Source organism: Phoxinus phoxinus (assembly GCF_949152265.1).
Source record: "Phoxinus phoxinus genome assembly, chromosome: 3".
Classification (NCBI taxonomy): domain Eukaryota; kingdom Metazoa; phylum Chordata; class Actinopteri; order Cypriniformes; family Leuciscidae; genus Phoxinus; species Phoxinus phoxinus.
This window is the reverse complement of record NC_136878.1, coordinates 31,695,212-31,718,244: the sequence shown is the minus strand read 5'-3', so window position 1 is coordinate 31,718,244 and position 23,033 is coordinate 31,695,212. Positions and strand designations below refer to the sequence as shown.

Genomic DNA, 23,033 nt, shown 5'->3' with positions numbered 1-23,033 from the left:
ATTAAAACATTATTTTCCTTAGTGACTGTGCTGAGAATTTTACACAAATATCTGCAAAAAAAAGAAAGAAAGAAATATTGCAGTCCCTTAAAAATGTATCACCTAATAAGTGTGTGGAGTGGCATACAGTTTGTCTGTAACATAGTTGACAAACTCACCAGGAAAAACATGGGTTTTTGGGTTTAACGATTAACGTGTTTAATGATAAGCTTTGTAAGCTGACACTGCACTGATAAAATATGTAACTGAAACCAATGGCTGTTTTATTTATTTAAAGCGTATTGTTTTGACACTTTTTCCGCTGATGTGAAATGTACCCTAAATTATAGAATGACTCACATAATGGCTTTTGTATAAGTGTTTTGTATTGGATATGGATTTGTTCCTCTTCTAAATAGGCTATTGGGATTGGAATGCATTACTTTCCAGTAGAGCTGTTGTAGGTATTGACAATATGTCTAACCAGTTCAATTTGAGGACACTGATGAGCCCTTTGGCCCGTCCTAGCCTCAGTTTCCCTGAAGATTAAACTGCTCCAGTCTGCTTCACCTCAATCTAGATGTCTTTTAAAATGTTACAGCCAGGGAAAGTCACAGTTAGTTTCTAAGAACAAACCAAGATGGATACACAGAAACACGTTTACAATGAACTTTTGTTACATTACCATTTACTTGCTAAAAATAAATATTAGTACTCAAATCATGCTATTTACATTTAATAGCATGATTTGATAGTACATTTACAAAATAAAATATTTGGATTTGGATACAGACATTTTTGACAAATTCAGCAATTAAAACAAAAAGGTTGGGAAAGTACATGACTTACATATTCTGCTAAGCATCTAGGGGATGTACAAAGTATTTAATCCCCTTTGCTTCATAAAGACATTTTATCTCACTGGCAAGTCAACACAGCATTTCTCAACATGATAACATCCAAAAACTTGAGTGGGAAAAGACAGACCCCAATTCTGCAGGGCAGATTAGGATGAGACACAGTGAAGGTATTTGTCAGAGTTATTTTTTTCTTTCTTTCAGTGGCTTGATCTTGGACTAAGCTTGTTTTTTAGTTCAAAATAAAAATACTTAAATATGTTACAAATAAAATGAGTAATAGTGACAGAATAAAGTGACAGAAATACAGCACATGACAAAGAAGAGTAGGGCTCTTCTTCTAGGGTACTAAATAATTCAACTGTACACGGTATAAAAGCACCAGTTAGTAGACTTTGTTTGAGAACAGTGTGTACTATCATGCTTTTTTTTAAAACACACTTTATACACAATATTATATCCCACACACTGTCACTCACTTAAAAGACACAATAGAGCTCTCTAGAGTTGACACAGAAGTACTACAACATGCTTTTGTTAATTCATACTTCAATAGGCCCATTGTCCTTATGGAATCTATTTAATACACTGGCCTCACCATATTAATATTTAAATATTACAGATTGGTAATCATTGTGTAATATTTACAACATATGTCACAAGGCTTGATTTGTATTAAAAATAATAAATAAAGTTTTTTTCTTTCTTTTTGTTATATGAAGATACTTAATTTATTTTCAAAAGCCTTTTATCTATGTTATTGCCTCACGAGACACATTGACCTAGACACAGACTTTAAATCTTAAACTATTAAAATCCCTTATAAAAATAATAAAATATCATGATCGTTTATTTTATTCAATTATAAAAATTGTTAGGCTATTATGAAGTCAACAAAGACTGGAATACATACACGTTTTCAGTAGGCATATTTATTGTGTGAAAATTATTTAAATTATGCCTGTCCCACAGTTGCAGCAACATACTGTACCACCACAACAAACATTTTAATCTGTATTTGCATTTGTAAAGTAAGCTAAGGGAACCAAGCCGTTTTCTCCATGATTATTTTTTTTCCTTCAAAAGTAATAAGCCTTGTTTAGTAAGAAAACACTGATGATCTTCTAAGTAGGCCTATATAATTTAAAAACATAATACTATTTTTATTATGTAGCCTATCATTTTCACGCAGACTGAAATTTTGTGGAAAATGTGAAAATAGCTAGGTAGGCTACTATTTAATTATGAATTTGAAAGGATGCTGGCCATACCAAAATATTTTTAAAACATAATTTCCCCCAAAGAATGCTATTAAACCCAATTTTTTAGATAAATGGCGAGATGAGTGCATGGTACAAATTACACTGTTCATGACCAGTTCATCAAAAGTTTGTCATAGGCTAAATAACGAGTTCTCAGGTGATGAAATGTAATAGGCTGCAATGTTGGATAAATAGTGGACAAATTAAACACAATTTGTGAGAGTGTAAAATGTGTTTTTAAGAGTCCCAGGGCCAAAAGCATATCATCCAGCTGTATAAAAATGTGTCTATTTTTTCACACCACCCCATAAATTAACGGTGTCTCTTGAAATATCGAACTGGTATAGGTAATCAGATTCTCCAGACAAATTTAAACATCTTCAGCAAAGAAAACGACAATAGCCTACATAATAAAAAAAGGAGAGCTCGCCTGTGTCAGTGAGCCGTGTGCTCAGTCTCTATAGCCTATACTATAGGCGCATTCCGAGCAATAAAAACTTCCCGAGGGGCTGCAGTTGAGGAGGCGGTGTAGAAACAATGAGAAAGTAGCTGAAGTGGGTAAGAACTGACATTAATTTGAGACTAACACCGAACTTGGATCCGTGAACTTTAAACAGTGGAATATTGTATGATTTTCCATGTATTCCAGCCTCCAGAGGTTTGATTGTGAAGCTGCATGTTTCTGCTGTGGCTCTTCCCTTCTGGCTCGTGTCGTGTAGCGTCAGAACAGAGGAGATCCGCCAACATCAGGAAGTTAAAGACTAATCAGCGAACTGCCCGTTAATTCACTAATGTTAAGGTAAGGGGGATACAATCATTTTATGTTTGTCTTTCGGACTGCATGTTATTGTTCGCAATTCAATTGTGTCGCATCTAGGTTTTGCCATCGTCGAAAATCACGCCTAACAAAAGAGATCATTTACTTTTAGCTTGGTGGGATGATACAACTTTACTTAAAATCATTCAGAGTAACAGAAGCGAAGAGAGGTGTGAGCGAGAGGAATTTACTGCCTCTCTAGTCTCTTAAATATTAATAAAACTGCATTCTGAATTTGTGCTTTTATGCAAACTTTGGTAAACCGTGACTGTGTTCAGGATGTTTGGATGTATGAGAAGATCTTCTCGACAATAACACGACGAGACGCCGGTCATTTTTTAAAGATTTCAGGGTTAAATTAAGTTATTATCAAAGTTGGCTTGATCGGCTTCTAACCAAACAGTACAATAAAATATTTTTTTCTGAACATTACACTTTAGTAATACCATGTTTTATATGTAGCCTATACCATAGAAACATAATGATTTGGGGACAAATATTTCACTAACCAAAAAGTAGCCTACCATGATTATTGTGGTTTTGGGGTTTGGTAACATGACAATACCATTATGTTTTTGGACATGTAGGCCTACCATAATATGTGTTAATGTAGCCTAATGATACCACAGATTAATGTACCAGATTCATTGTATTATGGGAGTTCTACAATAAAAGTACGAGAATCTGCTAACGAAAACACCATATTGATAAAGTAGAGGATAGCCTGCAGTAGCCTAACTAATTACATGTATAAGATAGGTTGAATAGGATGAAGATATTTGAGGATGAATACAGTGAAGGATTCTTCTCAGCTTTCTAACTGTTTTGAAGGCAGCATTTGGTCAAATAATCATTTGAAACTCTATTGAGCCATTGAAAAGTCTTTTCACCATTTCTAGGGACTTGGTTCCATCTTCATTCAGAGGTAGAGAAACTCTTCATCCCTTTTCAGGACCATGTTAATTCCCCAGCAGGAGAGCCTTTGTGTACACATCTCACAGGCACAGCAACAGGCTCTGACATTCTTCAGGCCCCTTAAGAATCCATGGCACTTTCCTATTCGGTTTGCTGTCTCCTTTTTTGGGGAAATCATGTGGTGTGATTAAATTAAGCGTGAGCTCATTCTTTGTGTTTCTTAGATCTGAAACATTCTGGCCATTCAGGTAAACGGTTGGGCAGTTCACAATACAGCTTGATAATCAAGCAATCATTCTTGAGGACTGAATTGACAAGTCTATTGCAACAAAAAAGCTGTATACAGAAGACATACTGTATATGTGTATACATATTTGGAGATTTCCTGGGACAACATGCTTTGACATGGTGTTGTGATTACCTAATGCCTACCATTTCAATTTTAACTGATAAAACAGTGCTTGATGCAAAGTGAAAGACTTTAACCTGACATAATCATTCATTTATTAAATTCATATCACCTGCCTTCACAGTACTGTCATTGAAGGCTTTAAGGAAACCCTTACCTGTCATCATGTTCTCAGCCTCAGTTTACTTAAAGTAGGAGTTTAAGTCTGAAATGTCATGCCTTTCTTGTGTTTAGATTAGGATTTCCTTGAGAAGTAGAGTTTGTTCTCTCACATTCTTTATTTTACCAACTTACATGCCTGTACAAACAGGCATTTGCTACTTACATAATCTTGTGGTATCACAGTAAGGACCTGTCATAACACAGACTAGGTGAAAGTTTCATATAGCTTGCAGCAATGTTCTGTGATAGGCAATGTGAAATGACTCAAACACTCAGTGAATAGGTGGCTAATTAATATCTAAATGTCTGTATGTAAAAAAAATTAAGATTTCTCAGATTGAAGGTTCACCCCCTTACCAAAATTCACACTTGTTTTTTTATGGATTATTGCTGTATTTATTATAAATTATTTATCCATTTATACTTGGTTAAACGTCCTCTCCCTCTTATAACAACATCTCTTTTCTTCTCCGATGACGATACTTTGCTCGTCCGTGTTCAGCTCCATCTCACAACGCGCACATAGAAAGCGCATGGAGATCAGTCTCTTTCACAGTTTAATGTGCTTTTTTAATGTGCTTTAAAAAAAGCATGTCCCACAGTAGACTACATTTTATGACAGACACGCTACATGATTTAATGGATTTGGACATTAAGTTTAGGCTTTTAAGGAGGGGCAGAAGCACACTGCTTTAAAGGGGATGAACGGCATGCGGCCCAATGTTCGTTGTACCTCGATTATCACGTTTTAATAATCATTGGAAGCCAAAATCGAAACCAAAACAAAAATTTGATTCTTCGCACATCCCTACTGCTGTTGAAATGTTTTTCTAATGCATCACCATGCATGAAAGACACATGATACAAGTTGGCCAGTCAGCACAGTCATCTAGTAGGCAGTCATTGCTGTATTTTAACATTATTACGAGGACATAAAAGATCATGATCTCTACTATTCGCTTAGAAGTAGATCATGGACGTCTTCAAGATTGATCAGGATATAGAATCATCAGATCGGCCCTACTTCCATTTTATGCCGACTTCATGCAGCGTTTCTCAGAAATTGCTTACTGCACCTTTAAATACTGTGTTGTTTATGGCTTCAGCATGTCTTCCACCTCAGTTTCAGTCCTCACAGTTTTATTCCTAAACTTCTCCCTTGCAGTAGGGTGATTGATTTTATTTTATTTTTACTTTAAACAATTCATAAAAAAAAAACTTTAAAAGAGATTAATTGTTCATGAGTCATGAAAACAAAACAAAAAAACACCCAGGATGTTAGGTCGAAAATTTTACCCAACCCAGCTGGGTCAAAGTGGAGAGTTTTATGTATTCAAAATCCTGATCAGAATCAAATTTCCTTGTTTCTGGTCCAGAGGTCAGTGTGCTGATTCAGAGCTCTTGTGCAATCTAGATTTATGGTCTTGATTATAACTTTCTAAACAAATGTTCCTTTTTTTCCCCCTCTTCATAGATTTGTTAATTCTGTGTCAGTACATGGATACTTTCCAGATGGTTCAAGATCTCAGGAGTTGCAGTTTGAAGAGATATGGGACTGATTTAGCTGTGATGATAACACCAATGGCCCTTCACTGACGTGCTGCTTGACCTCAACAGAGAAGAAAGCGTTTCCTCTCAAGTGCCGACATCAAGGTTCTGGAGAATGTGTCACGTCATAGTCACATGCCGCTCTATGCTATGGACCTTGATGAGCATTGTGGTGGCATTTGCCGAGCTGGTGGCATTTATGAGCGCTGAATGGCTCGTGGGAAATCCAGATGGTTCTGAATTCAACTTCACCGCTTCCCAACGCAGCGACCAGCGCACCCTGGGTATTTATAACCGCTGCATCAAGATGGCACAGCAGAAGGTGGTCCAGTGTGGGCCCTACGCCACAGACTTTATGGAAATAGCCAGTGGCTTCTGGCAGGCAACTGTTATATTTCTAGTCATCGGAATCTTTCTCCTGTCCGTTGTGGGCATCCTTTCGGTTTTCAGCATGTGCTTCCAGAGTATCTTGAAGAAGAGCATATTCAACGTGTGTGGCCTGCTTCAGGGAATAGCAGGTAAGATGGGAAAGTATACCAAAGCACTGCTTTCTTAGATTCTTGGCAGTCTTTTGTGGTGGCCATCTTTATCTTAAAACCACAATCAATTAAACACAGAAAATTAGGGAGTGTGTTTAAGTGAGACACTCAAGTTACCCCACAGAATGCTCTGAACCTTGAACAGATTCAAGGGTTTGACATTCCTATGGTGACCTCAAAGACCATGCTATCTAATTATGAGCTTCAGGACTCTCATCATCCTATTACAGAAAAGACAGTCTAAATATTACGGCATTGGAAATGTTACTTCAGTTTGTCTCCAATGTTTATAAAACCTTGTTAAGCCTGTCCTACTTCTGCTTTAAAACAGAACTTGATCTCCAGCATACAGAGGCACAATGTTTGAAAATCTCAAACATTTGAAACATAAGTGTGTGTTTCTTACGTGCAACCAAATAAAAGTCTTAAGAAAAATATATACATTCTTCTTTTAGTTTAAAAAATAAGAAAATGGTATATATATCCAAATTTTCTGAAGAGACTCGATCGCTTTATATGATGAATAGATTTAATTTAGGATTTATTCACATTTAAACATTCATCAGCGAACATAAACAGAAGCTCAACCGAACCTGCTTGATGTGCGAGAACAAACCTCATTGGTTCTTGCGGAAGCTCAAACGTGCTGCGTAACGCGAGAATGAACCTCATTGGTTCTCGCACGTCAAACGAACATCCTTGAGCTTCGGTTTACCACAACTGATGTGATGTGTGAGTTTGAATTTTTAAAGGGGTGGTATAATGCCTTTTTCAGAAGATGTAAAATAAGTCTTTGATGTCTCCAGAGTGTGTATGTGAAGTTTTAGCTCAAAATACCCCACAGATATTTTTTATATCGACACTTTTTTTAGGGTGAGCAAAAACTGATGACATTCTGATTGAAAAATATGAGGTAAATAAAATTAAAGTGAAACATGCATTAATGAATAGTTCACAATCCATTGCATAGATTTAGAAAAAAGATAGAAATTATTTTCATTTCATGCTGGCTTGAATGCTTTGTGAATACAGCCCTAGGAATCCAACCTCCTTTTGTTACCATTTCTCAAACCAGCTCAAAGGAACAGAGCTATAATGTTGACTGTGGCAGGGCACTCTGAGTCACAATACCAACAGATCAGTCTTGATAATGCACCTTACTTGCAGCCATGTCTGGAAACACTAGAACAATAAAGTATTGCGGCATTTTATAGAAGACCAAGACCAACAACAGGCACAAGCAAATTACATAGCTCTTTTATAATTTAATTGAAAGATTTACGACACGGTGATTGAGTCATTTGTGAATAGTAAGTGCGTGACTTCAGCATGACTTCAGAGACAGGATCTCACTTGCCTATTTAGAGTATAAGAACACGGAATAAAATAGAGGGATCACAGTGACTGGCTCTGTTTGGTATGAAGATTAGATCAGCAAGAGTTCTTGCCTTGACTTTTAAACAGTACTTGCAATTAAATCACAGAGTTTAAGGCAAATATCTATTTAAAGCATAATCACATAGCTCATTAGAGGCACAGAATGACATTGAATTGAAATCGTGACTCATGGCTCACCCTTAGTTATTACAGGGAAAACGTTCATGTTGTAAAGATATTTCTTCTGATGATGTTATCACACAGTTCAAAAGGGCTACAGGGTTGTTGTCAGGACAAACAAGGCTAAATCTCAGTTTCTAGTTTTGTATGAAATGTTTCTGAGGAAAGAGAAACTTTAAAGTTGGAAAATTCAGTTTCCAATCCATATATGTGTGTATGTCTACAGTATGTGTATGTGTGTGTATGTGTTTGTGCGTCACGGTTTCGGTATGTGTTATGCTTAGGGGGAAAAAGGACTAATGTTAAATAAAAATAAGAACAAATAATCAAAAACTACAATGAATAGCGCAAATAAATACAATAGAGCAAAGATACAAATAAAATAAACAGTGCTTTTCAGATTTTTCAGGTAGGTATAAACGCATTTTACAGGTACAAAAATTGAATAAAGTAATACAATGTAATCAAATCACATATATTTGTTGAAATAATAAAATGATGTATAATTCAAGCAAGTGATCTATGAAAAAAACCCTCCTTATATGCGTTTTAATTGAAGGAAACATATAAAAGTGTAATAAAATACACATGTAGTTGTGTATTTTGGTGTAAAAGAAGACTACCCAACCTAAAAAATTGACCAGTGCATAGAAAAGGCGGGTTTTGTCCGCATGTCTTGCCTTAATCATGTGAGAATTGAGAAGTCCACACACCATGGATTTAACAACAATGACTGATTAATGTTATTGAAATAACTTTCAGAATTATTTTTTATGAAAGATAAAAACATTGCCAGTCCGAATCCAGCTCGAGCATTTAAGATGGCAGACAACATAACAGCATAGACACACTTACAAAACGTTATAGTTATCATTATATGGTATATATACATAATACATTATATATCATAGTTCTCAATTTTGATGTAAGCGGACTGTTGAAATGAATGATTAAACCTATCCTTCTTTTAAAATGTGACAACATCCTTGTATTTTACTGGTGAGAACATCACCTATTTTCTTTGAAAAATGTAGATGTGGATGGTTTCATGCCATTATTAGACATTCATGTACTGGAGGTGTTTCTATTTGTTAGTTTGAAGTGGTTGTCTTTGTAATTACAGCATTCCCGTTCTCCTCTTTGCAGGTCTATTCCTCATTCTAGGTCTGATGCTCTATCCTGCAGGCTGGGGCTCTAAGAAGGTGGTTGACTACTGTGGCCAGGATGCTTCGCCATACAAAGTGGGCTTGTGTTCTCTGGGCTGGGCCTTCTACACAGCCATAGGAGGCACTGTGCTCACTTTCCTCTGTGCCATGTTTTCAGCCCAGGCTGAGATCGCCACCTCCAACGACAAGGTGCAGGATGAGATTGAAGAGGGACGGAGTCTCATTTGTGTGCTGTGAGCCCAAACCACTCAAATGAAAGAGAAACATTTGTGTTCCATGTTTACTGCTTGAAATGACTGTTGCATAAATGGGAATGTAGTTCAGACCTTCTGTCGGTCTGCTGAACAAAGACTTTACAAATGTATTAGCTTTTGCTTTCTTACGTTTATCTCATCCTATCGCTGTATCGCCATTGCAAAATATACGAATCGCTAATTATTCCTAGGAAAAATAACTAAACTAAAACTTTTTAAACTAACAATGCATTTTTTAACATTGTGTTTATAAGCAAATGCATTTTATCAGTATTTTGATTGTTACTCAAATTTACATGGGAATTTTTTTTTTATAATGGATTGAACAATGCTGTAAGCAATTTTGTTTATGGAACGATATACTGAAAATAAGTGTAGTCTCTGAAAGATATCTGAAATAACTGCCCTGTATCTGTGATCTCTTTAAACTGTAAAATAAAAATGGATTCTTTGTTTAACCAATCAGAAGACGATTGATGTCCTTTCTGGAATAGCATGATCCTGCAATACAGTGTGGAACGACAGTGTCGGCTCGCTTTACTTTGGCTCAGTTTGCAGTTTAGTACCGCTTGCGAATATAGACTTATCATTATAGTTGCGCTGCCACCTCGTCTACTTAGCACAATACTGCCATTTCTTTTTTGAGGTTGCACGCGACAAATCCAATGACGCTGGTAGTGACGATTCTCTCTGACCAATCAGAGATCTGCAGTGTTTGCACGTCACATTTTAGTATCGATACCATAGACTGTAAAAAAAATATGGACATAGTGTCCCATGACATCACCCATAGGTTTCTGAAGAGCATTTTTGAGGCCTAAAGTGGGCGGAGCCGGCCGTCGCAATCTTGGCAGCATTCCCTGATAATGGGCAAAAAAGCGGGACGTGAGTAGAGCTGAGGTGCCTGGTTGCTGAAACTAAGCCTGCCTAGCTCAACGTGATCAAGTTGTCTATAGATGGAAGATATTCGGTTGATTTTTAATATATCTGGTAGGCTAACGTTCATTTGCAACACTAGATGACTTGCAGAAACATAAACTGTTGTCATGAATCAGAATTAATGTCATTCGTTACTTAATAACTTGCATCTCGAACAAAAAATTTGAAGCAAATCAATTAAAATAAATTAACCCAATTTTAGTGTGTATTTGGATGTCACCTGATTATAACTTTACTTGTCATAACGTTAATAAAAGCGTTAATTCGTATTAGCTAACGTTACAAATTATCACCACTTTACATATGAACAGCTTAAAGGACAAGTTCGGTATTTTACACTTAAAGCCCTGTTTACAGAATGTCGTAGGCTATCTGATGAAATAGAACGGTTAAGATTAAAATTTGGACACATGCTGCTGTCGCGAGAATTTTAGGTTTATTTTCGCTTTCCCCCCCACCTCCACAATGGTTGTCTATATGCACTGGAAGATTCCTTCCTAAAAACACATTAAACTTTCGTTTACAAGTGGTCAGGGGTGTTCACTGATATGATCCCAAAAAAATCGCTGAAAAAGATGCATTCCAACAGGGTTTATCGTAGTTTTTGTCCAACTCCATTGACTTGTATTGAATGTGCTGTGTGAGTTACGGTATTACTCCGCCGCTTCTTCTTCTGCTTCTTCTGTGTATTCAATGAAATGCCAGCGGTTTGCTTGCAATTGGCAAAGGTGCATTATCGCCACCAACTGGTGGTGTCTATTATTCAAGCTCTCAACGGAAGAATCTGGGTGTGACGCGTTTGGCAAAATAGGTCCACAAAAGCGAAATTAAACTAAAATTCTCGGGACAGCAGCATGTGTCCAAATTTTAATCTTAACCATTCTATTTCATCAGATACGATCTGTAAACAGGGCTTTAAGTGTAAAATACCGAACTTGTCCTTTAAGTTAAATATTGTAATTTCCCATTGTAGCAAAGTTTGTTGTTATGGGAAGAAGGAGGCAGGAACCGGCGAACAATCAAAATACTTTAATAAAATAAACAAATATAAAACGAAAGTATAAGCCACACAAAACAAACAAAACATCAAATAATACTCAGGCCTGTTCCTCTCTCGATCTCCACTGTCGTCGCTCCCCCTTTTATGCTTCCGCTCCTCCGTGAGAGATACGAGACCGGTGCGTCGCGCTGGTGTCGCTCATCAGTAATCCCCATAGACAGTAAAAGAAATGGACACAGCGACCCCATAGAGTTCGACAGAGACCAGTGAAGTCAATTAGAAGCACTCACTTCCTGATGGCTGACCGTACTGCGCAGCCTCAAACTGAGCTTGACGACGTAGAAGTGACGTGAGCAACCTGTCTGACAGTTGTAAGTCTTCTAGTAGCTGTGCCGAGAGAAATCTGAATCATTCCCTTCCGAATCTCACAGAGATGGAGAGTGTGAGTAGGAGCTGTCCATGAGCTAGAGCAGGAGCAACTTTTGGTATTCTGATGAATTATTTTGTCAATTTGCCTCCACGTCCCCCCGATTTCTTGCAAGCTTCTCCGCCCGTCTATATACGTTAATTTCTCGACTGTGCGACAGAGAGTCGCGTGGTTATGGCGCAATCGTTAGCCTGTTTTTACAAAAACGGCTTCTACGGGGCCATAACGTAAGATACAAGGTAATGGAGCCTTTTATACATTGTTGTGTTTCTTTAGAAATAAACAATGGACAAATAGAGTCTTTAAATGCCTCAGATGTAAAGTTATTCGCTGTCAAAGTGACGCCAAAATGAATAAGAGTTAATGGAATGCTAACAGCAGGTGATGGCTTGTTAGCCAATGGATGCCCCCATAGAAGGTACACTTTCTGGATGCTGGATTACCCCTTTGGTAATCACGCCACGGGCCTCGTGCCGTCCTCCCACGGCCCTCGACCTCGTCCTGCTCGCCACACCCACACTGTTGATTCATTACAGTGTCCAAAAGGTCGTAATAAATGCATTTTAGCTTAAAAAAGATGGTGGACATCACAGAGACCTCATTCTGTTCCATTGTAGCCTACTGTCAGTTCTTGAGTAACTTAATTACAGGCCTATCTCCTACACATATTTTTGAGGACATGTCAACAATTAAAACAAATACTTCAATATAGTCTGTGTTGGTAAATGTTTCGCTATGAAATGCAGGCATAACATATGACAACGTTTCAGACTGTTTTATATGGTTTCAGCCTACAGGTAATCACAGACAGTCTGTCGGATTCTGGAGTGTAATAAAGTTTTAAATAATAAATAAATTATTTGAAATAAAATTAATAAATTAAATTATATTCGAATTTCACTCACCGAAAAAATGTAGCCCAGACTTCTTGGACGGTCTGTTAGAATTAACCCACAGCCAGACATATTATTATAATTGTGAAATAATCCCGAAAAAAAGCACAAACACAGCAGAGATGCCAAGTTTAGTGGCTGGAATTAAAAAAAAAAATTTTTTACTGGATTTTTTTTTTTTTTTTTAACTAAACATCTAACAAACATGACAACAGAAGCAATTAACCTGTCACTCAAGTGACCACACCCTTATTTATGCAGGTTTAATAATTTAAACAGATGAGTTATAAAAAAAAATCCACCCCCCTCACAGTTGTCATGAAGGGCAAAATTAGCCTAGCATAGACCAAAAACATTTTTGTACCAGGCTGTGTCTGTTAACAGTTTATTTTCTGCTGTGAAGTTGGGCATTTTAACAAGTGGGAAGAAGATTCCTATTTTTTTACAGTCTATGGGGAAGCCGTTTCTCAATACCAAGTAGGCTACGCAAACTTAGGACTTGCGTCCTTTATAATATGGGGTTATTATTGTTGCAATATTCCAAATAAATAGATTAATATTCACAAATAAATGTAAAGAGATTCACAAAAATGTATCGAATGCACAAATGAATAGATTAAGATCCACAAATAAATGTAAAGAGTTTCACAAAAAATTATAAAATTCACAAATAAATAAAATGAGATTTGCAAATAAATAAAACATTTACAAATGTTTTCTTATTTTCAAACACAACTCTGCCTGGCATTTATTTGTGAATCGGTTCCTGTGCATTTGTAAATCGCTGCACACATTTGTGAATCGGTTCCTGTGCATTTGTGAATCCCCTCACGCATTTGTGGATTTTGAAACACTTCTAGCGCAGACGTGCAGAGAAATCCACAAATAGGTGGACTCCACCCACCGCCTACTCAAGCCAATCAGATAACGGCCACATCGAGCTGGCCAATCGTAGCACGTTATCGCTTCAACCAATCACGTTAGGCTTTACGCTCGGGGCGGGAAGTGGGAACTGACTGATTCTTGCATCAATGAAAGGAGCACTGGAGCGCAGTAGTAGCGCTGAACTGTGTGTGGTAAAAACACTCTGTTTTCAAAAGATTGTTGGAGTTTAAGGCCTCTTTATATTTCCATCAGGATACACTCAGGGAATTATGATAATCAGAGATCCCGAGCACAGCGCGTCAAAAGCAAAGTCTGTTCACTGCTGCCGCTGCAGTTTAAATCATGTAAAACTAGCATGTTTGAAATGTTAACACACATTCCCTATGTGACGTCTGCTTAGCTTTATATGCATAATCGTGCTCTTAACGGCTCTGATCGTAGCCTGCTTATTGACCAGTGCTGGTTAAATCATATCGTGATAGTGTACTGGACGCGTCGCGGGGCATTCATTGATAGTAAACGGATGTCCGCACTTCTGATGTAGCGGCTACTTCACGCAATTAGGACAAATGTTTTGTCTACCGCACAGGGTAGACACGATGCATGACACTATACGATTTTGCCTTTTAAAGCACAATCGCAGTGACAAATAGCAATGGGATATAAATAAATGTAATGTAGAATACCAAATATAAGCCCAAATGTATAAATACAAAAACATTTGTCCTAATTGCGTGAAGTAGCCGCTAACGTTACATCAGAAGTGCGGACATCCGTTTACTATCAATGAATGCCCCGCGAGTACACTATCACGATATGATTTAACCAGCACTGGTCAATATGCAGGCTACGATCAGAGCCGTTAAGAGCACGATTATGCATATAAAGCTAAGCAGACGTCACATAGGGAATGTGTGTTAACATTTCAAACATGCTAGTTTTACATGATTTAAACTGCAGCGGCAGCAGTGAACAGACTTTGCTTTAGACGCGCTGTGACGCGCCTCTTGCCGGTGTGTGTAGAGACTGTTCATGATGCTCGGGATCTCTGATTATCATAATTCCCTGAGTGTATCCTGATGGAAATATAAAGAGGCCTTAAACTCCAACAATCTTTTGAAAACAGAGTGTTTTTACCACACACAGTTCAGCGCTACTACTGCGCTCCAGTGCTCCTTTCATTGATGCAAGAATCAGTCAGTTCCCACTTCCCGCCCCGAGCGTAAAGCCTAACGTGATTGGTTGAAGCGATAACGTGCTACGATTGGCCAGCTCGATGTGGCCGTTATCTGATTGGCTTGAGTAGGCGGTGGGTGGAGTCCACCTATTTGTGGATTTCTCTGCACGTCTGCGCTAGAAGTGTTTCAAAATCCACAAATGCGTGAGGGGATTCACAAATGCACAGGAACCTATTCACAAATGTGTGCAGCGATTTACAAATGCACAGGAACTGATTCACAAATGTGTGCAGCGATTTACAAATGCACAGCAACCGATTCACAAATAAATGCCAGGCAGAGTTGTGTTTGTAAAATAAGAAAACATTTGTAAATATTTTATTTATTTGCAAATCTCATTTTATTTATTTGTGAATTTTATATTTTTTTGTGAAACTCTTTACATTTATTTGTGGATCTTAATCTATTCATTTGTGCATTCGATACATTTTTGTGAATCTCTTTACATTTATTTGTGAATATTAATCTATTTATTTGGAATATTGCAACAATAATAACCCCATATTTGTAGTTCAGACTTGCCAAATTCGACTTCTGCAATCAGAGGACGCGCTGAAACCATCAACTCTCGATGCTGTTCTCTTCATTCATCTCGTAGCATACTGAGAAGGATATATTTGTGTAAATAGTTGTGCAACTGCGCGAACTTTGTTTTGAAGTTTAATGTTTGAGTTCCAGAGGAATTTGTGACTGCACCTGCTCAACCACAAGGTTCGTAACGTTAAGTAAGTCTGCTTTTTATTATAGTTGCCAGCAATCATAAAATACAGCATATGAAAAAAAAGAAAAGGTGAGGACCTCGGGTCGGGCTTAAAATATAACTGTAATTTTCGGGTCGGGTCAGGTTAAATTATTTCTCACTGCCATAGGCGCATCGTTTTACTATCTTGCTGAAATCGCAATGTTTGACCATATATACTGTCTATGTGTTTGACGGAGGTCCTTCTCCTTAGTTACAGTTGCTGAGCTAGGATTGGACGAGAACCGTTCGAGGGCGGGGTTTTGCGAACGGTCGCTTAAAAAAAATAGAGCCAGCAGGAAGTGCTATCCTAAAATTAAAAAAAAGGCGTTAAAAGTGGCTAACGTTAAACGGGATTAGAGAGGCTGTCAAGGAGATTGAACGTTGTCACGTCGAACAGGTAAACTCCGTATGCTTTTAGCTTCGGTTAAACAGGCGTATAATAATTTGGGTAACGTGTGAAAGCTAGATTTATTATGCCTATTTTTTCACATCATGGACACAACAATGATTTCCCTCGTGTATTAATATGTTTCCTTATAATACAGTAATGTATGATTTGCAAAAATGAAAACTGCTGCGTCTGTTTAGATTAGAGAATCAAGTATGCGCGTTGTTCACACGCTACCCTTGGCCAAGCTTGCGCCATTAAAATACCATGCCACTGTCTTTAGACTAGGTTTTTCCTGGTCAGTAGCGGACTTGTTTTCTCAAACTGCAAAATAGCACCAGGGAACGTTTGAGCCGGAACACGCCTCCTCTTTTTGCTGAACCGCGTCTGTGGAGGGAAAAGTCCGCTGTGCACTGGTGCAAAATAGGAATGATAGTATGCGTCGGTGTACAAAGTCAATTGCGCTGGGTGCAAGATAGGGCCCATTGTGTTAACTAATAATGTGAATTTACAAACTGTTTTTTTTTTTTTTTTTTGGACTGGCGTCTCAGCTTTTCACTGCTGGAGGGAGCTAAGAACATCAAAAATTCCTGGTTTGATGGCCTCGCCCACTCATCTGGTAACTCCTATTACTGTCCTGCAGAGACCTATACTTGCTTCTGGTACACAGGTAAGCGTATAAGAGGGGGCGTGCTTAAACCAAAAGGTCGATGGGCCCCATTGACGTCCATAGTATGAAAAAATAATAATAATAATGGGGGCCAATCAACTGTTTGGTTACCCATATTTTTCAAAATATCTTCTTTTGTGTTCAGCAGAATAAAGAAACTCATACAGGTTTGGAACAACTTGAGGGTGAGTAAATGATGACAGAATCTTCATTTCGGGTGAACTATCCTTTTAATTAATACTTTTTAATTAAAATGCCTGAGACCCGCAGTGACGGAGTGATTGACAGCTGCTGTCAGACTCGCTAAAATGGAGAGTGACTGGAGTGACGCAAGTAGCTTTGCAACAGAGCGGTCATTTAAAGTTGAGGACTTTTCTACCCCACCTTCCCCTGAAGTGGAGGAATTGTCTGTGGACACAGAGCAAAAACCATATCAATTCGAGCCGCTAGCTGAAACTGCGGTGTCACAATGCATCGTGATCGGCATCCGACAAGAGAGAATGGGGCCAGTATCTGAGTGGATTATTATTACTATTAACCTACGTTAAGCATATTTTGCCGCTATGTGAAAAAAATATCCAGCAAAACGCGTCGGCGCAGTGGTGAAGTCCATGCAGGAAGAGCAGCGTTTGGCACACAGGTGCATGTATTTTCCAAGTCTGGTGGAAAGTTATGCAGTCTAGCAGTGCTGTTGCAACCAGCAACACTACACCTACGTACCAGCCTAACCACTGTACTAAACACAGATAAAGCTACTGCTAAAAATCTACACTATCCTAACTGATGCAATACTACTAGTACTAACTAACTATGCTTTCAATACTCGTAATTCCAACTCCTGACTCGCTACACTACAGTGGTTTTGACGGAACCAGATGCTTTTATACCGGCTGCCAAGGGCGTGGCAGAGTACTGTCACAGAGTTCCCTACGTCAGAGAGTACCCCTACTTCAGGAGATTCCGTTTAACCTGAAGAGGGCAGCACTCAGACGTTTTTACACCATATATTTTAAAATAAAAACACTTTATACCCAAATGTCAAAAAATTTATTCGAATCAATGAATAGCATTTATGAAGCCCCATTCTTACAGATAATTAACTAAAAAAAGTTGTTTTAGGGTTTAGTTACCCTTTAAGTTTCATTTTAAAGAAGACCCTTGGCAGATTATTGAAAAAAGTTGAAAAAGTGGTACAAGCAAAAAGTTCATAAACATTATTTTATATAAAATAGTACAGTAATAGTGCAGTTCAGTATGATTTTTCTCTCTCAAATATTACATGCACACTCACACAATTATTTCTTAAATACCCACAAACCATACTCTGACAACACTATAGCTGCATAATTTATAGTAAAAAATGGTAAAATCTTTAATTTTGAAGCCTTGCCAAAAGAATGAAAGCCTATTAACAACGACTGCATAATTTTGTAGTTAAATAGTCCTAGGATTAAAGATTGCAGTTGTAATGGGTTTCAAAGGGGACATTTTTGCCCTAAAATGAATAGTTCACCCAAAAATGAAAATTACCCCATGATTTAGGCCGTGTGTCCACCAAAGCGTTTTTTCAATTGTTTTCAATAGGAGTGCCGCTTTTTTAAAACGCCATGAGCGTAACGAGGCGCTGAGTGTCTTTTTCACGCTGAGCGTTCTGCGTTTTTTACAGGTCGGCGAGAGTTGAAGAATGTTCAACTTTGGGTAAAACGCAGCGCTCATCACTGTCACTTTTTACCCAACCGTCCAATCACAGGGGAGGAAGGGCGGGACTAATACCTCACCGACCAACGGATATTCTGTATCATAGCAACGAAGCGTCTCAACTGAAAAAAAACTCCGCTGCCAAAACGCTCTCAAGCGCACATAGCTCGGCGTTTTCAGCAGAGCGCCTAGCGTTTTCAGCTGGATAAAAACGCTTTGGTGGACACGGCCTTACTCACCCTCAAGCCAACCTAGGTGTATATGACTATCTTCTTTCAGACAAACACAATCAGAGTTATAGCTTATTAAAAAATATATCATTGCTCTTCCAAGCTTTATGATGGTACTGAATGGCAGTTCTGACTTTGAAGTCCAAAAAAGCGAATTCCATCCATCATAAAAGTGCTCCGCACGGCTCCGGGTTAATAAAGACCTTCTGAAGCGAAGCGATGCATTTGTGTAAGAAAAATATCCATATTTAAAACTTTATAAACTAAAATAACTAGCTTCCGACACAGCCGTACACAACGATTTACAGTGAAAGAGTAACACTTGACCCGACGCATGGCGCATTGACGAACGTGCATTGACGAACACCAGTCACAAATTAGAAGTCTAAAACGAGAAATTTTAAAGAGGAATGTCTGAGGATTTCGATCTAAGAGAAGAGGAGCTTGAGTTTGTTGCTCAGCCCTATTTGTTTGAACCGCGAGAGGCATCTAAGGCCGTGTGTCCACCAAAGCGTTTTTTCACGCGGCTGGCATGTTTTTTCAATTGTTTTCAATGGGAGCGCCGCGTTTTTAAAACGCCATGAGCGTAACGAGGCGCTGAGCGTTTTTTTCACACCGAAGCGCTGGGCGTTCAGCGTTTTTTACAGGTCGGCGAGAGTTGAAGAATGTTCAACTTTGGGTAAAGCGCCGCGCTCATCACTGTCACTTTTTACCCAACCGACCAATCACAGTGGAGGAGGGGCGGGACTAATACCACACCGACCAACGGATATTCTGTATCATAGCATCAAAGCGTCTCAACTGAAGAAAAAAAACTGCGCTGCCAAAACGCTCTCAGGCGCACACAGCTAGGCGTTTTCAGCAGAGCGCCTAGCATTTTCAGCTGGCTAAAAACGCTTTGGTGGACACACGGCCTAAGCTAACAATACTCCTACATCCTACGTCATACATCACGTCAGGGGTTACTCTTGTGTCGACTTGTGTAGGCTGTCTAATAGTATAATTCCAAATAAAATAAACACCTCTGCTCTGCCAAAATTAAACATTTTATACATACAAAAGACATGAAACGGAAACGATGCAATGCCCCCATAATATTACGTATTAGTATGATATTCAAATATTAGTAAGCTACTTTGACATAGGGAAATTCTGGAGAAGAGCGTACGTTGTCAAATGCACAATGCACATATGTGGCAAGCTGCATCTTAAGGTTATGAATGGGAATTTTGCATCAGCAAATAAGGACCTAGAAAAGTCATTGATTCTAGTAAGATTTGTCAAATGAGTCGGTGTGGGCAAGTCCTACACACTGCAGCGAGGGCCGGACTCCTGATGTTTGTTCTGTAATGACTGCATGTGGCAGGTGTGCTGAGGGGAGGTTTCTCATCCAGCTCTGTGTTAGTGGATAGAAGCAGATCTCCGAGTCTCTCTGTCAGTTACTATCTTTAGGCCCTGCTGGCCCTCCCCTGCTGATCAGAAATGCAAGACAGGCCTCTTCATCTTGCATGAGCATGCGATCAATTTATAATTAGGTCTGTTGTGATTAATGAATTCCCAATAAAGCACCCTCTGCTCTGATGAATGTATGCAGGCCATCCCACCTAAACTGCTGTCCAAACAAGCATGGCTCACTGTTTCATCTCATTAGATCTGAACGTCCTGTTAAACGGGAGCTGAGGTCTGATTATTTAGGGTCAAGAGTTAGTTTTGCTATCTATTGGTGGAACAGTGATTTTGTTTGTTTGCATGTATTGAGCACACACACACACGCATGCACACACACACACACACACACACACACACACACACACACACACACACACACACACACACACACACACAAATCCTTAATTAATCCTCCATTTGAAAGTGTCTGGTGTTCTATTTTGATTTGGCCATTTTGAAAGAAATTTGCCTTAGTAATCACTCAATGTATGTTACACATTCACTTCTTTATATGTAGCAGTGCAGGAATTCAGATGCTCGCATTTAATTGTAGTAACATTTATTTACCATTTGGAGGAGCCCTTGTCAAACTGTTCCTGCTGTTCCATCATCACAGTAGTACAAAATAAACATATTAAGCAGTAAATTCATATACATTTTTAAAATGTATTGGGTTTATGTAATTATGGGAAACTTGTTTGGATAGACAGAGCTTAGTTTGATTTCATTAGTTTTTTTTAACATTGTTGGTCCATGTAGATTGGTGAAAATAATGTTAACTTACATAAATCATCATAAAAACATGAGCATTGTGTTGGGTTTATGGGAAACTTTTTTTGAATAAACAGCTTTGGCACAGCAAAAGTGAATTTTATATTTTTATATGCCTTTATTTTTTACATTGGTAAGCCATCCATTGACATTGGTAAAACAAAGAATAGTAGAATAAAAAGTGAGCACAACTTTACATACGTATTACATACATATAGAAAGAAAGGTTTGTATTTTTAGCTCAAAGATAGAAACAGAAAGAACCTGGACCTTTATTATTACTATAGAGTTATAACAATAGAAAGCATATTAAAAGAAAAAAGGAGAATAAATATGAGCAAATAAATAGAAAAATAGTGACACACACACAAAATGTTTTTGTTAAAACTGTAAAAAAAAAAAATGTTTTATTTAGAAAGTAAATACGTTTAATACTCGTATTTGAGATTTATATATATATATATATATAAAAAAATTCTGGTCACTTCCTAACTTTATATTTTTACATTAGACTGCCATTTCAAACTGGTGTAAATTAAAAATGATACGGTTATTTTTCAAATGCTATGACATACTTTATCTGTAGCTGGTTTAAATATACTAAATAAAGACACTTTTACAGAGTTTCTGTAACAAACATTTATATGTATAACATAACATGAATTTGTTTTTGTTTTTATTTCATAGGAAATTTATCAAGCTATACATTTAAGGGGGAAATATGTTTGCATGCTATATTAGGAGTACTTAGCAAACTGTCAAAACAAAAATACACCCTCCATTTATGAAGCAGCGGTGTAAATACACTGATATTAAGGCCCCCCATTCTGTCCCATTCCATCTCTCTAAGCATTCAATAGGACCACCATCATTCTGCTGCCTGCTCTCACAGAATCTGCCTCCCACTTTATCTTCCATTAATGGGCTCCAATCAGATTGTGTATGAATAATCAATGGATAGTCAACAGCCGGAATGAACTCTCCTGAAGCTGAGCATGAATCTTGCTAATGGCACACATCCCAGGGATTTAATTAGGAATAATGCTCCGCTTGGGTGTACAGACCATCACATGGTTTGTTTGCTGCCGAATGTGAAAGGTAAACACGGAGGGGACAAAAAAACAGAGTAGTGTCATTTCCCTGAGGTGAGTGCTGGCCAATCTGCGGGAAACAACTGCTCATGCTTAATGCCTAGTACATTAGTCTTCTTAAACACCTGGTCATGGCCATTTGGAAATGTTCATTAACCACTGGTGCAGAGTGAATAGGTGCAATAGTTCACTCCTGCTTAATTGAATGAATGAGCTTGACTGTTGACTCTAAGAGCACTTCAGTGTTAAACATTAGGCCAAGTGCTAAAAGCCAACCCCACAATTATCTGTTTGGATTGGACATGAGAAAAGTGTAGGAATATTGTGTCATCGGACGAGATGGAGACTTGATTATATTAAAATGAATATAATGGGATATTATGGGGATTGGAGTTATTATTAAAGGATTAGTTCACCCAAAAATGAAAATTCTGTCATTACTCACCCTCATGTTGTTCTAAACCTGTAAGGCTTGCATCTTCAGAACACAAATTAAGATAGTAAAATTAAGAGTGATTTATGTCCCTCTGTTGGCAGCTATGAACTCAAAAAGTGAGATCGTAAAACTAATCCATAGGAGTTGAGAGGTTTAGTCCAAATTTTCTGAAGAGACTCAACTACTTTATATGATGAACAGACTGAATTTAGGCTTTTATTCACATATAAACATTCATCAACACACACCAGTTGTGGTAAACTGAAGCTCAAGCACGTTTGCTTGACGTGCGAGAACCAATTAGGTTAATTTTTTGTGTACGCAGCACGTTTGAGCTTCCTCAAGAACCAATGAGGTTCATTCTCGTGTTACACAGCATGTTTGAGCTTCCTCAAGAACCAGTGAGGTTCATTCTAGTGTTACACAGCACGTTTGAGCTTCCACAAGAACCAATGGGGTTCATTCTAGTGTTACACAGCACGTTTGAGCTTCCACAAGAACCAATGAGGTTCATTCTAGTGTTACACAGCACGTTTGAGCTTCCACAAGAACCAATGAGGTTCATTCTAGTGTTAAACAGCATGTTTGAGCTTCCACAAGAACCAATGAGGTTCATTCTAGTGTTAAACAGCACGTTTGAGCTTCCACAAGAACCAATGAGGTTCATTCTAGTGTTAAACAGCATGTTTGAGCTTCTACAAGAACCAATGA

General features: G+C 38.1%; 2 protein-coding genes across 3 annotated transcripts in view; both read left to right on the top strand.

Annotated features, from left to right (window-relative positions):
- The first annotated feature begins 2,280 nt into the window (after positions 1-2,280).
- Positions 2,281-9,933, top strand: lhfpl2b (LHFPL tetraspan subfamily member 2b). Of its 2 annotated transcripts, XM_079608222.1 has the most exons (4): positions 2,281-2,656; positions 2,748-2,897; positions 5,876-6,467; positions 9,192-9,933. In XM_079608222.1, the coding sequence occupies exons 3-4, from the start codon at positions 6,065-6,067 to the stop codon at positions 9,446-9,448; spliced, it is 660 nt and encodes a 219-aa protein (XP_079464348.1). In that variant the 5' UTR covers positions 2,281-2,656; positions 2,748-2,897; positions 5,876-6,064; the 3' UTR covers positions 9,449-9,933. The 2 variants fall into 2 exon arrangements, with proteins under 2 accessions (XP_079464348.1, XP_079464347.1); XM_079608221.1 differs by lacking the exon at positions 2,281-2,656 and having other exon boundaries at positions 2,675-2,897; positions 5,896-6,467.
- Positions 9,934-15,912: 5,979 nt separating this feature from the next.
- The window catches only part of otpb (orthopedia homeobox b), a 66,655-nt gene continuing 59,534 nt past the window's right edge, over positions 15,913-23,033 (top strand). Inside the window, exons 1-2 of the mRNA XM_079607675.1 lie at positions 15,913-15,986; positions 16,529-16,647. The gene's annotated coding sequence lies outside the window, so the exon portion shown is untranslated. The remainder of the gene's footprint in view (positions 15,987-16,528; positions 16,648-23,033) is intronic.